General features: G+C 55.1%; 1 protein-coding gene across 2 annotated transcripts; it reads left to right on the plus strand.

Moving 5' to 3' along the window:
- Nucleotides 3,484–7,150, plus strand: OBP2B (lipocalin 1). Of its 2 annotated transcripts, NM_213856.2 has the most exon segments (9): nucleotides 3,517–3,548; nucleotides 3,551–3,630; nucleotides 3,907–3,908; nucleotides 3,911–4,036; nucleotides 4,409–4,479; nucleotides 4,909–5,019; nucleotides 5,707–5,805; nucleotides 5,988–6,014; nucleotides 6,986–7,150. In NM_213856.2, coding segments are annotated over 8 exon segments (525 nt in total). In that variant the 5' UTR covers nucleotides 3,517–3,538; the 3' UTR covers nucleotide 6,014; nucleotides 6,986–7,150.

Here is a 12,122-nt window from a genome sequence, read left to right on the forward strand (position 1 = left end):
AATTGCCAAAGCAATTTGTCCTGAGGGACAAAAACCAAGCAGGAGGCATAACTCTCCCAGACTTCAGACAATATTACAAAGCCACAGTAATCAAGACAGTGTGGTACTGGTACCAAAACAGACATACAGACCAATGGAACAGAATAGAGAACACAGAAATAAACCCAGACACCTATGGTCAATTAATCTTTGACTAAGGAAGCAAGAACATAAAATGGGAAAAAGACAATCTTTTCAGCAGGTGGTGCTGGGAAACCTGGACAGCTGCCTGTAAATCAATGAAAGTGGAACACCCCTTCACACCATGCACAAAAATAAACTCAAAATGGCTTAAAGACTTAAACATGATAAGACACCATCAAACTCCGAGAAGAGAACAGAGGCAAAACATTCTCTGACATCAACCTTACAAATGTTTTCTTAGGTCAGTCTCCCAAGGCAATGGAAATAAAAGCAAAACTAAACCAATAGGACCTAATCAACTGACAACTGACAAGCTTTTGCATAGCAAAGGAAACCATAAACACACACACACACACACACACACACACACACACACAAAGACAACTTACAGAATGGAAGAAAATAGTTTCAAACGATGTAACTGACAAGGGCTTAATCTCTAAAATATGTAAGCAACTTATACAACTCAACAGCAAAAAAGCCAACAACCCAATGGAAAAATGGGCAAAGACCTGAATAAATAGACATTTAAGATATACAGATGGCCAACAGCACATGAAAAAATGCTCAACATCCCTGATTATTAGAGAAATGCAAATCAAAACTACTATGAGATACCACCTCGCACCAGTCAGAATGGCCATCATTAATAAGTCCATAAATAACAAATGCTGGAGAGAGTGTGGAGAAAAGGGAAGCTTTCTACATTCTTGGTGGGAATGTAAGTTGGTACAACCACTATGGAAAATAGTATGGAGGTACCTCAGAAAACTAAATATAGAACTACCATATGACCCAGCAATCCCACTCTTGGGCATATATCCAGACAAAACTTTCCTTGAAAAAGACACATGCACCTGCATGTTCACTGCAGCACTATTCACAATAGCCAAGACGTGGAAACAACCTAAATGTCCGTTGACAGATGAATGGATTAAGAAGATGTGGTACATATACACAATGGAATACTACTCAGTCATCAAAAGGAAAAAAATAGGAGTTCCTGTCGTGGCGCAGTGGTTAACAAATCTGACTAGGAACCATGAGGTTGCAGGTTCGATCCCTGGCCTCGCTCAGTGGGTTAAGGATCCAGCATTGCCATGAGCTGTGGTGTAGGTCGCAGACGCGGCTCAGATCCTACATTGCTGTGGCTCTGGTGTAGGCCGGCGGCTACAGCTCTGTTTAGACCCCTAGCCTGGGAACCTCCATATGCCATGGGAGTGGCCTTAGAAAAGACACACACACACACACAAAAGGAACAAAATAATGCCATTTGCAGCAACATGGATGGAACTAGGGATTTTCACACTAAGTGAAATAAGTCAGAAAGAGAAAGACAAATACCACATGATATCACTTCTATGTGAAATCTAATATACGGCACAAAAGAACCTTTCCACAGAAAAGGAAACTCATGGACAAGAACAGACTTGTGGCTGCCAAGGGGGAGGGGGCGGGAGTGGGATGGACCGGGAAATTGGGGTTAATAGATGCAGACTATTGCCTTTGGAATGGATAAGCAGTGAGATCCTGCTGTATAGCACTGGGAACTGTATCTAGTCACGTATGATGGAGCATGATGGAGGATAATGTGAGAAAAAGCGTGTGTATATGTATGTGTGACTGGGTCACCTTGCTGTACAGTAGAAAATTGACACAACACTGTAAACCGGCTATAATGGAAAAAAATAAACATTTAAAATTAAAAAAAGCAAATAACATTGCTGTGGCTGTGGCGTAGGCTGGCAGCTACGGCTCCGATTCAACCCCTAGCCTGGGAACTTTCATATGCCGCGGGAACGGCCCAAGAAATGGCAAAAAAGACCAAAAAAAAAAAAAAAAAGCAAATGATATGCATCATAAAACATCCTTCAAAAAATTAAAAAATAAAGTGTTTGTCACACTCTTCGTTATTTGGAATATGTTCCTGGGCTGATTGTTCTCTTTTTTTTTTTTTTTGCTTTTTAGGACGGCACCTGTAGCATATGGAAATTTCCAGGCTAGGGGTCAAATTGGAGCTGGGGTCAAATTGGAGCTGTAGTTGCTGGTCTATGCCACAGCCACAGCAACGCCAGATCCCCGACCCACTGAGCGAGGCCAGGGATCGAACCCACATCCTCATGGATACTAGTGGGATTCGTCTCCGCTGCGCCGCAGCGGGAACTCCTGATTGTTCACGTAAATCTGCTTTTGTCTACCTGATATTCCGAGGGCCATTTGTCTCATCTCAAGGTGAAGATGATGAATCGGTCCTCCTTCTCTGTCACCTGTTGTCATCACCCTCTGCCAAGCAGTCTTGTCGTAGCCCCTGCCCCCCACCCCGGCCCACGCTTCTGCTCTGCTGGTGCAGAGGGAGGCACGGTTACCCCTCCAGCTCAGAGGCGAGCTTGGGGCTGCGTGTCTGTCCACTCACCTTCCTGGGCCCAGGCTTCAGCTCCAATCGCCTGTCTGTGCTTCTCTTCCATCCTGATTTCGTGCATGTGTGTGCATGTGTGTGTGTGTCTGAACACGTGTGTGTGTGTGTCTGAGTGTGCGTGGGTCTGTATATGTGTATAAGTGTGTGTATGTTCTGAGTGTGTGTCTGAGCCTGAATGAGCGTGTATCTGAGGGTGTATGTGTCTGTGTCTGGATGTGTGCCTGAGCGTATCTGGGTAGGTGTGTGTGTCTGGTGTGTCTGAGTGTGTGTGTGTCTGAGTGTTCCTATCTGAGTAACGTGTGTTTGTGTGTCTGAGCGAGTGTGTGTGTGTGTGCGTGTGCGCGAGGTGCATGTTGGGCACACACGTGTGTACATATACGTATATTCTGTACCCGCTGTCTCGTTCTTCCCCTACATCTGTGTGTGGAGCAGGGTGTATGTTGCGGTGCCTACTTGCTGCACACTTGGGAGGAGTGTAGGCCTCCCCTTACATACATGGTCATGTGCACACAGTAGGTCTCTTTTCCAGTCCTGAAGCTGAGGCTAAGCAGCCGCCCAGGGAACCCTCTCTGATCCAAGCCTCGTCCTGCCTGGCAGCGAGCACCTCGGCCCAGCCCCGGCACCGTGTGGCTCCCTCCCAGACCCTCTTCGAGGAAAGGTGCCGCCTGCGAAGATGCCGCCTGCGAACCCCTCCCTCTAGACGGGCAGCGCCGGGATGTGGCCCTCAGGGCTGAATGAGTGTCGTTCAGCCGCATCTGACAACGCTGACCTTTAAGCAGAATTAGCCAGTCTGTGACCAGGAAGGGATTGGCCGATGCCCTGTGCCAAGTTCCGTGGGGACCCTGGGCCCAGGGCTATAAAGGGCGGCCGTGGGAGGGCCAGCCCAGCGATCCGGAGCCCGGGAGCGGCCTGTCCTGTGGTTGTGAGCCCAGACCCTGGATGATGAGGGCCTGCTCCTGGCCATTGGCCTCGGCCTCGTTGCTGCCCTGCAGGCCCAGGAGTTCCCGGCCGTGGGGCAGCCGCTGCAGGATGTGAGGCTCAGATGGGGCGATGGGGCAGGGGGGCGGCAGGGAGAGGCACGAAGCCCACCCCGGAGGCAGTGGTCAAATGGAGCCACAGGGGCCTGAGCCAGACCGGGCCAGGGTGCCACTCTGGGTGGGTCTGGCCAGGGTGCTGGGCGTTGGCGGGGGGAATGGTGGCTGGGAAACACAGCCCGAACTCCAGCCCCCACGGGGTGGGGCAGAGTCTGGGGCTGCAGAGTCGGGGTAGGGGATCAGCCGGAGCCTGATGGGAGGGCCTTTCTCCAGCTGTGGGGAGATGGTATCTGAAGGCCATGACCTCGGACCCGGAGATTCCCGGGAAGAAGCCCGAGTCGGTGACCCCCCTGATTCTCAAGGCCCTGGAGGGGGGCGACCTGGAAGCCCAGATAACCTTTCTGTGAGTGTCGCCTCCCGCCTTCCCCTCCCCGCACCAGGAGGGCGGGGGTCTCTGGGGTGTCCTTCTCAGCCCCTTGTGTGACACTTAGCCCTGGACAGCTCTGGGGGGAACCGTCCTAGAGGGGACAGACCCCGGATGAGACCCTGTGGGTGGGAGGGGCAGTGCTGGGAGACCCAGGCAACTGCCACATGCCAGCTGATGCCTGGCCTGGAGGTGGCTGACACGCCATCGTCCCTCCCCCCTCCCCCCCGGGCTACCACGGACCCCAGGCTGCCTGTGGCTGCTGGGCCAGGGGGACCGGAGCCGGGGCTGGGCCGAGTCTCCAAGGTGGGTGACCCCCAGGCAGCATCACACGTGGCTTCTGTGTTCCAGGATTGACGGTCAGTGCCAGGACGTGACACTGCTCCTAAAGAAAACCAACCAGCCCTTCACGTTCACGGCCTGTGAGTCTCGGGGCCCTGGCCGGGGGCAGGGGTGGGGGCGGCCAGCGAGTTTCTGGGACGGTCTTGCAGCCTGAGGAGCCCTACTGCTTTCTGACCCTATTAAATGCCACCCTCTCCTCCCACTGGTCCATTTGCCTTAATGATATGAACCCCTGACGCCAGGCGTGACAGATTTGCCCTCGGGGGGACTGGTTTGTCCCAAGCTCCAGCTGGGGGTCATAGCTGTGCCAGGTCAGGCCCAGGAGCAGAGCCTCTTTGAGCCCCCCTCCCCCGCTGTCACCGCCGGTTGGGGTGTGACCACCTCTCCAGTGTGGGCTCTCCCGGGACGTGGGGGCCCCACAGCCTGGGGGGTCGGCTGGGGTGGAAGCCCGGGGCAGGTGCCCCGGGAGGGTCCTGGGCTTGACCGGGACCGTGGCCCGTCCTCCGCAGATGACGGCAAGCGCGTGGTGTACATCTTACCGTCCAAGGTGAAGGACCACTACATTCTCTACTGCGAGGGTGAGCTGGACGGGCAGGAGGTCCGCATGGCGAAGCTCGTGGGTGAGCATCCTGCATCCCCGCCCCCGCAAACCCCTGCCTCCTCCCCGTGCTTCCTGCTCTCAGGAGAAGCCCCTGGAGGAAGCCCTCATCCCCACCCCCCACCCCCCAGGCTCAGTCTCAGCACGGAACACCGGAAGTGCTGTGAGCACGGGGACCCCACGTCACGGTGTCACGGGCGGCCCACATGCTCACAGGGCAACTTGCAGCGTCACCCACAGCCCTGTTCCTTTTGGGGGTCTCCCTGGGGGAGCCTGCCCTGGGAGGAAATCCCAGCTCCTGGGGCTTAATTCCAGGGAGGAGCCTCAAGGAGGCATCAGAGAGACAGGACTGTCCCTGATGGCAGACTAGAGGCGCCGAGCCGGTCACCTGAATGCCTGTGGTGGCCAAGAGCCATGTCAACGTCGGTCCAAGGAGGACTGCATGGACCTGGGGGGCCTGGAGGGAGATGCGCCCCCTCTGAGGCTGGGCAGGTCCTTACACCCAGGGAGAAGTCCAGGTGTGTCCACTCCTGGCTCAGCGGCCCTGAGGTCCAGAGGCTCCTGGGCCTACCTCTCCAGCCAGCTCTCCTCCCAACCAAGGGCCCTCCGGGTCCAGCCCCACCCTGGCACCATCACTCCCCAGGCTGGATGGAGACGCCTGAGCCTCCCCCTTCCCCCCTCCCCCTCCATCTCTTGGTTTCATCGACAGGAAGAGACCCAGAGAACAACCCAGAGGCTTTGGAGGAGTTCAAGGAGGTGGCAAGAGCCAAAGGGCTAAACCTGGACATCGTCAGGCCCCAGCAAAGCGGTAGGAAGGACACCTGTGCCTGGTGTTGCCTGGTCCCCCTCAGTGGACCCATCAGGGCCACTTGGCTGGGCCATGTGCCTTTGATGGGGCTTTGTCCTTCCTGGGGTCGTGGGAAATGTTGGCTGATGGGGGCGGGGGGCCGGACCGATGGATTCCCTGAACCACGTTTCCCTTTTCTACAGAAACCTGCTCTCCAGGAGGGAACTAGGGTAAGTGAACAGCTATAGAGGACGCTCGAGGAAATCAAAGCCTTGGGGACCATGGGACCTGCAGAGGCCACATGGTTGATCCCCCTCCCTGCTCCCACCTGGGCAGGAGACCCCACCTGGGCCAGGCAGGTGGCGTGTTTGCTCCTGGGCTCATCCTGGCACCTGGGCATCACTGTCAGACTCCGTCTCACAGTGTAAGTCCTGGGTGGTTGGAAAATGCTTCCTTTTTCTTTCTTTCTTTTTTTTTTTTGTTTTGTCTCTTTGGGGGCCACACCCACAGTGTATGGAAGTTCCCAGGCAGGGTAGGGGTCCAATTGGAGCTGCAGCTGCCGGCCTATGCCACAGCCACAGCAATGCCAGATCCGAGCCACATCTGCAACCTACACCACAGCTCACGGCAATGCCAGATCCTTAACCCATTGAGCGAGGCCAGGGATCGAACCCACGTCCTCCTGGATACTGGTTGAGTTTATTGCCACTGAGCCTCAATGGGAACTCCTGGAAATGCTTTTTGAGTGAGCTGTCCATGGGTTGGGTGCAGGTGGGAAGACATCTGCCTCCCAGAACGTCCCCCAGGTGCTTGCCGGCAGGTGTGAAACCCCTCCTCAGCCCTAAAGAGTCACCATGACTCTGTTTACCCGATGAGCTGCTTCAAAGATCCCGAGCTAAGGCTCCTCGCATGCGATACTTCTGACTTCCGGGTCCCTTACCGGCTGCACATCCTGTTGGGATCTGGAGCTTCAGCAACTTGCCCAAGGTTACCTGCCCAGGTGTGGGCAGAGCCTGAGTCCAGAGCCGGGTCGTGTTCTTCCTTTGCCCTGTCAGCCTGGAGCCCCATCACAGGTGGCCTTGGGGCGTCGGGGCTGCCTGCAGGAAGGTCCCCTTTTGCTCAGAGCCAAAGGACAGAGCCTGAGAGAGCCCTGCCCTGCCCCTGCTCCCTCCCGGCCCCACTGACCCTCCCTCCTTTCCAGGGCGGGGCACCAAGGCTCCACGCAGCCCTGGGGGCACCACCAGGACCCTCCATCCTGCAGGACGTGGAAGGAGTTCCAGCCTCGGGCCTGGCCGCCCCCTCCTTCCCCCCCCAGCCTCCTTCCCCCCTCCTGGTTCCACATAAAGAGCTTCAGCACCCCCAGTGACTCTGCCTGTCTGTGGGGTCCTGCAGGTGGGCTGGGACAGGGAGGGGTGTGGAAGCCAGGGTGGGACCGCGGGAGGAGCCACTGATGTCTTCAGGCTCCTGAGGTGAGCGTGGGGCAGGCGCAGGGCTGCGGCTCTGCCCGCTGCCCCTGGGGGTCTCCGCAGGCCTGCGGCTGGAGGAGCTCACGGCCTGGTGGCTGTGTGGGCAGGGCGCGGAGCTGCAAAAGCAAGACCTGTCCCTCTCAGAACAAGGTGAGCCCTGGTCCATGTCTGCACAGGCTGGACAGGTGACAGGGAGGGGGACATCAGCTCCGAGCAGGGGTGCGGCTGGGTTGAGCCGGGGCATCAGAACTCCTGCCTCTGGGTGCCTCCTCCCCAGGTCCGCGCCTGGGCAGGTGTGGGAGGGTGAGTTACCGCCCTGGGGGCCCATCCCTGCAAGCGAATTTCTTTGGACACCTTCCTGGGGATGCTCCGTGTTTTACACGATTGAAAGGTTCCCAGCGACTCTCAGAGATGAGATGCCGAGCTGCACCATTCACAACGCTGAGCACAGGGTCCTGCCAGGCAGGGCCACACAGGGGCTATGTGACACAGGGGCAGGGTGACCAGGGGCAGGGTGACACAGGGGGATGGCTCATGTTTGCCCCACCAGCTCCCTGTGGACTAGCCATGGCGAGGACTCCAGGAGCTCTGGGGCACAGAGGCTGCCCTGCCCACTGCAAAGTCTCTGCAGGAGCAGGTTCGGCACAGCATCCGGGGAATACCTAGTGCGCAGGGAGGTGGCACAGGGAAACCTCTCCCTGCGGCCTGGACCTGCCTCCTGTCTCCTGAAAGGGTGCTGGGCCTGCCCCTTTCCTGCCCCGCAGAGGGCGGCTCAGAGCATCTTCTTGATAATTACAGGATCAAGCTGACACCTCCCGGTCGGTCCCCAGTGGGTGGGAGAGTGCATGGGGGAGGCACACCCTGGCCCAGACAGGCACAAAGACGCCTCTGTGAGGCCCCAGTGTCCACCCGTGGCTCTGGCCTCTGGCTGGGGTCAGCCCTGGGCCCCAGAAAGGCGCACCAAGCTTAGGTCCTGCTCTGTGGCCGGAAAGAGAAGGGGGCTCCTTGTTCAGAGAGAGCAGAGCTGTGGCCCCAGGAAAGTCCGCAGTGAGCGCCTCTTCTGATGTGACAGCTGTTGGGTTAGGTCTCACCCCAGACTCCTCTGGCCATTTGCCTGGAGGCACCCAAAGGTGACGGAGGAGATCCAGGCCAGGTCAGGCCCCTCTGGGATCCCACCCAGCAGCCCTGGGTCCCCTCCCCCTGGGTGTGGGAGGATTGATGTCAGAAGGGCCTGCAGTGACATCAGGTGAGCAGGCCAGTGAGAGGCCAGAAGCCTGGTGGGCTGACCATGTTCACCCCCAGGTCAAGGTGGCTGGACGGGGCGTGGAGAGCGGGGGCAGTGCCCATCTGCCCGAGGTTTATCCCAGGTCCTGGAGATGGGTCTCACTGCAGCCCTGGGCCTGATCTGGGAGTGGAAGGGTCAGTGGGCAGCAAAGCATCCCCTGACTCACAGGAGACCAGCAAAGAGCTGGTTGACGGGGACACACACCATTTTTCGGAGAGAAGGCCTGAGAGGCCAGCACAGGCTGCGTGTGAGGGCCTGGAAGTGGCCTGGGAAGGACACTCGCCCCAGCTCCTGCAGGACACCCCGAGGCAGCTCAGAACCCACCAGCCCTGAGAAGAGACTCATCACCTGGACGGACTCCTCCGGGAGACCTAGAGGCAAGTCAGGACCCCCCAGCCCTGCAGCAAGAGCCATCACCTGCACTTGCACCTGCACCAGCTCCTCCGGGAGGCCCAGGGCAGCTCAGGCCCCGCCAGCCCTGCAGGGGGAGCCCGCGGGCACCACGCTCAGGGCCGGCTCCCCAGCCACACTGTCAACCCCCAGTCCCCCACCAGAACTTTCTGTCCCCTTCCCTGTTATTGTTTGGGGTCTTCCCCCCCTAATTTCTGTTTTTCATTGTACAATTTATATAGTGTCTTTTTTTGAGGTTTTAGATTGAAAAGAAGAAAATGAAGGCTTCTACTGAAACTATGGGCGTCGAGTGTACCCACCGCGCTGCGTAACCTCCGCGCCGTCAAGATGCAGAGCATTTGACTCCGAAAGGAAACCCGGCCAAGAGCACTCACTCCCTGCTCCTCCCTTCCTCGGATCCTGGCTGGCTTCTCTCTGTTCCTTTCCCTGTTCTGGATGTTTCCTATACACAGAACCATGCAATAGCTAGCTTTTTGCGAAGCCCACACATTTTAAGAGGGATTATTCATTTTCTTCTTTTTTTTCCCCTTTTCTTGGTTTTTTCAGGGCCGCACCTGCGGCATATGGAGGTGCCCGGGCTAGGGGTTGAATTGGAGCTGTAGCTGCTGGCCTACACCGCAGCCCACATGGGATCCAAGCCGCATCTGTGACCTACACCACAGCTCAGGGCAATGTAGATCCTTAACCCACTGAGCAAGGCCAGGGATCGAACCTGTGTCCTCATGGATGCTAGTCAGATTCATTTCTGCTGAGCCACAATGGGAACCCCTGTGCTTTTTTTAAAAGAGCATCTTTCTTACTTGAAAGGAAATGTCAGATGAATTGGAGATGTACAAAATGAAGCCATTTCAGTAAATATGATCTCAGGGGAGAGACGCTGTTCTAAATGTGTCACCAAGATGACTTTTTTTTTTTTTTTTTGTCTTTTTGTCATTTCTTGGGCCACTCCCACTACATATGGAGGTTCCCAGGCTAGGGGTCGAATCGGAGCTGTAGCTGCCAGCCTTCAGAGCCACAGCAACGCAGGATCCAAGCTGCATCTGCAACCTACACCACAGCTCACGGCAATGCCGGATCCTTAACCCACTGAGCAAGGCCAGGGATCGAACCCGAAACCTCATGGTTTCTAGTTGGATTCGTTAACTACTGCGCCACGACGGGAACTCCTTAAAGGTATCTCTTGATAAAAAGTTTTCAATTTTAATCATCTCCAATTTGTCATGATTTTTAATTTATTTTTTGTTTGTTTGTTTTTGTCTTTTAGGGCCATACCTATGGCATATGGAGGTTCCCAGGCCAGGAGCTGAATCAGAGCTACAGCTGCTGGCCTACACCACAGCTCATGGCAACGCCAGATCCTTAACCCACTGAGGGAGGCCAGGGATCAAACCTGTAACCTCACAGATCCTAATCGGATTTGTTTCCACAGCGCCACTATGGGAACTCCTCTCATGATTTTTTTAAATAGTCAGTATATGTTGTTTAAGAAAAGGTTGCCTGTCCAAGATCCTGGGAATATTTTCCTAAGGTATATATTACTATTTTTGAAATTTTCACACTTATATCTCAAATCCACCTGGTAGTGGTTTCTATTTGGGGTGTGATATAAGAACAAAGATGAATTTTTCCCTATGGATGCAGGTGGGTAAGAAGGGGACCCTGGGAAATTTACTCAGAGGTACAATCCCCAGTGCTCTGAAAACCTCTGACACAAAATGCCCACATGAGTGAGTCTGTGCTGGACTTTAAGTGGAATCAAATATCATGTACTCTTTTTTATTGTGACAAAAATCATAACACTTAATTTACCATTTTAACGATTTTAATTGTACAGTTCAATATGCCACAGCCACAGCAACGCCAGATCCCAGCCACATCTGGGACCTACACCATAGCTCATGGCAATGCCAGATCCTTAACCCACTGAGTGAGGCCAGGGATTGAACCTGCATCCTCATGGATGCCAGTCAGATTCGTTTCCGCTGCACCACGATGGGAACTGACAGTTCCATAGTTTTATGTGTATTTACATTGTTGTAAAACAAATCTCCAGAGTACTGAATCTTGCAAACCTGAAGCTCGGTACCCTAAGCATCAGGCCACCTTTACTCCTGCCCCCAGCCTGCCAGGAACCACCACTCTAGCGCCCATTTCCAAAAGCAAGACTACTTTCCACACAACCTGGAACTGAAGTCACACCCTGTCTTCAAGGCATGGGCTTATTTCATTTAGCAAAATGCCCCCATGGGTGCATCTGTCAGGATTTCCTTCCTTTTTATAGGTCAATAATACCACGTATTGTCTACCCACTCAACATGGTGGACATTGCGTTGCTTCCACCAGCTCCGGCGTTAAAGCGAGCTCCAGCTTGAACCCCACAGCTAAGACCATTTCTGCCACCAGCTCTGGCATCATTCCCAGAGTTAGAGCCAGCCCCAGTATTAGAGCCAATTCTACAAGCAGCTCCGGCACGACTGCGAAAGGCTGTGCTCTTTTCCTGTTTCAGGCAAGTCACATGGAAGGGCAGGTTGGCGAGATTTCCCGCTCCTGTTGAGTCAGTACCACGTCAAGATCTAGCGCTCATCCGGCTCCAGCACTAGGCTAGTACAATTCTGCAGACACAGCTACGGAACTGAAAGCAGCCCTGGGGCTAGAGCATGTCTAACATTGGCTGTAGTGCCACCTTCAGCTGCAGCCCCAGAGCTGGCGCCTACTACACAAGCAGTTAGAGCAGCAACCTGGAGACATAGCCAGCTTCTGTACCTGGTCCAGGAGGAGAGCTAGAACCATCACAGGATTCCCTGCCATCTATGTAACTAGAGCAAAGCTAGAGTTACTCTGACCTACAAAGCCAGAGCCACCAAAAGCACCACAGTTTGCACCAACTGTGGATGAAAGTCAGGTCTGGCATCAACTACAGAACTAAAGCCCCCCGCCACCAGACACCTGGACCAGCTCCACCGTGAAAGCCTTTACAGTTGCTGGTTCTTGCACCAAATCTGGAAACAATGCCAGAGAATTAGCGTCAGCCTGAGAACGAGAGCCAATTCGAGGACCAGCTCTAGCACTACTCCCTGCGACAGAGCTAGTGGCAGCCCTAGCTCAGGCACAGCTCCTGGGCCAGTGCCAAGGCCAGAACCGACAGCATCTCCAGCCCCAGCCAGGGCATCAGCACC

Source organism: Sus scrofa, chromosome 1, assembly GCF_000003025.6.
Source record: "Sus scrofa isolate TJ Tabasco breed Duroc chromosome 1, Sscrofa11.1, whole genome shotgun sequence".
NCBI lineage: Eukaryota > Metazoa > Chordata > Mammalia > Artiodactyla > Suidae > Sus > Sus scrofa.

Excerpts from the sequence above, each read along its gene's own strand:
- OBP2B (XM_021082121.1), top strand. The coding sequence starts at position 3,933 with ATGACCTCGGACCCGGAGATTCCCGGGAAGAAGCCCGAGTCGGTGACC. Across the intron at positions 4,480-4,908 it reads GCCCTTCACGTTCACGGCCT|ATGACGGCAAGCGCGTGGTG; the intron begins GTGAGTCTCGGG and ends CGTCCTCCGCAG. Across the intron at positions 5,020-5,706 it reads CCGCATGGCGAAGCTCGTGG|GAAGAGACCCAGAGAACAAC; the intron begins GTGAGCATCCTG and ends TTTCATCGACAG.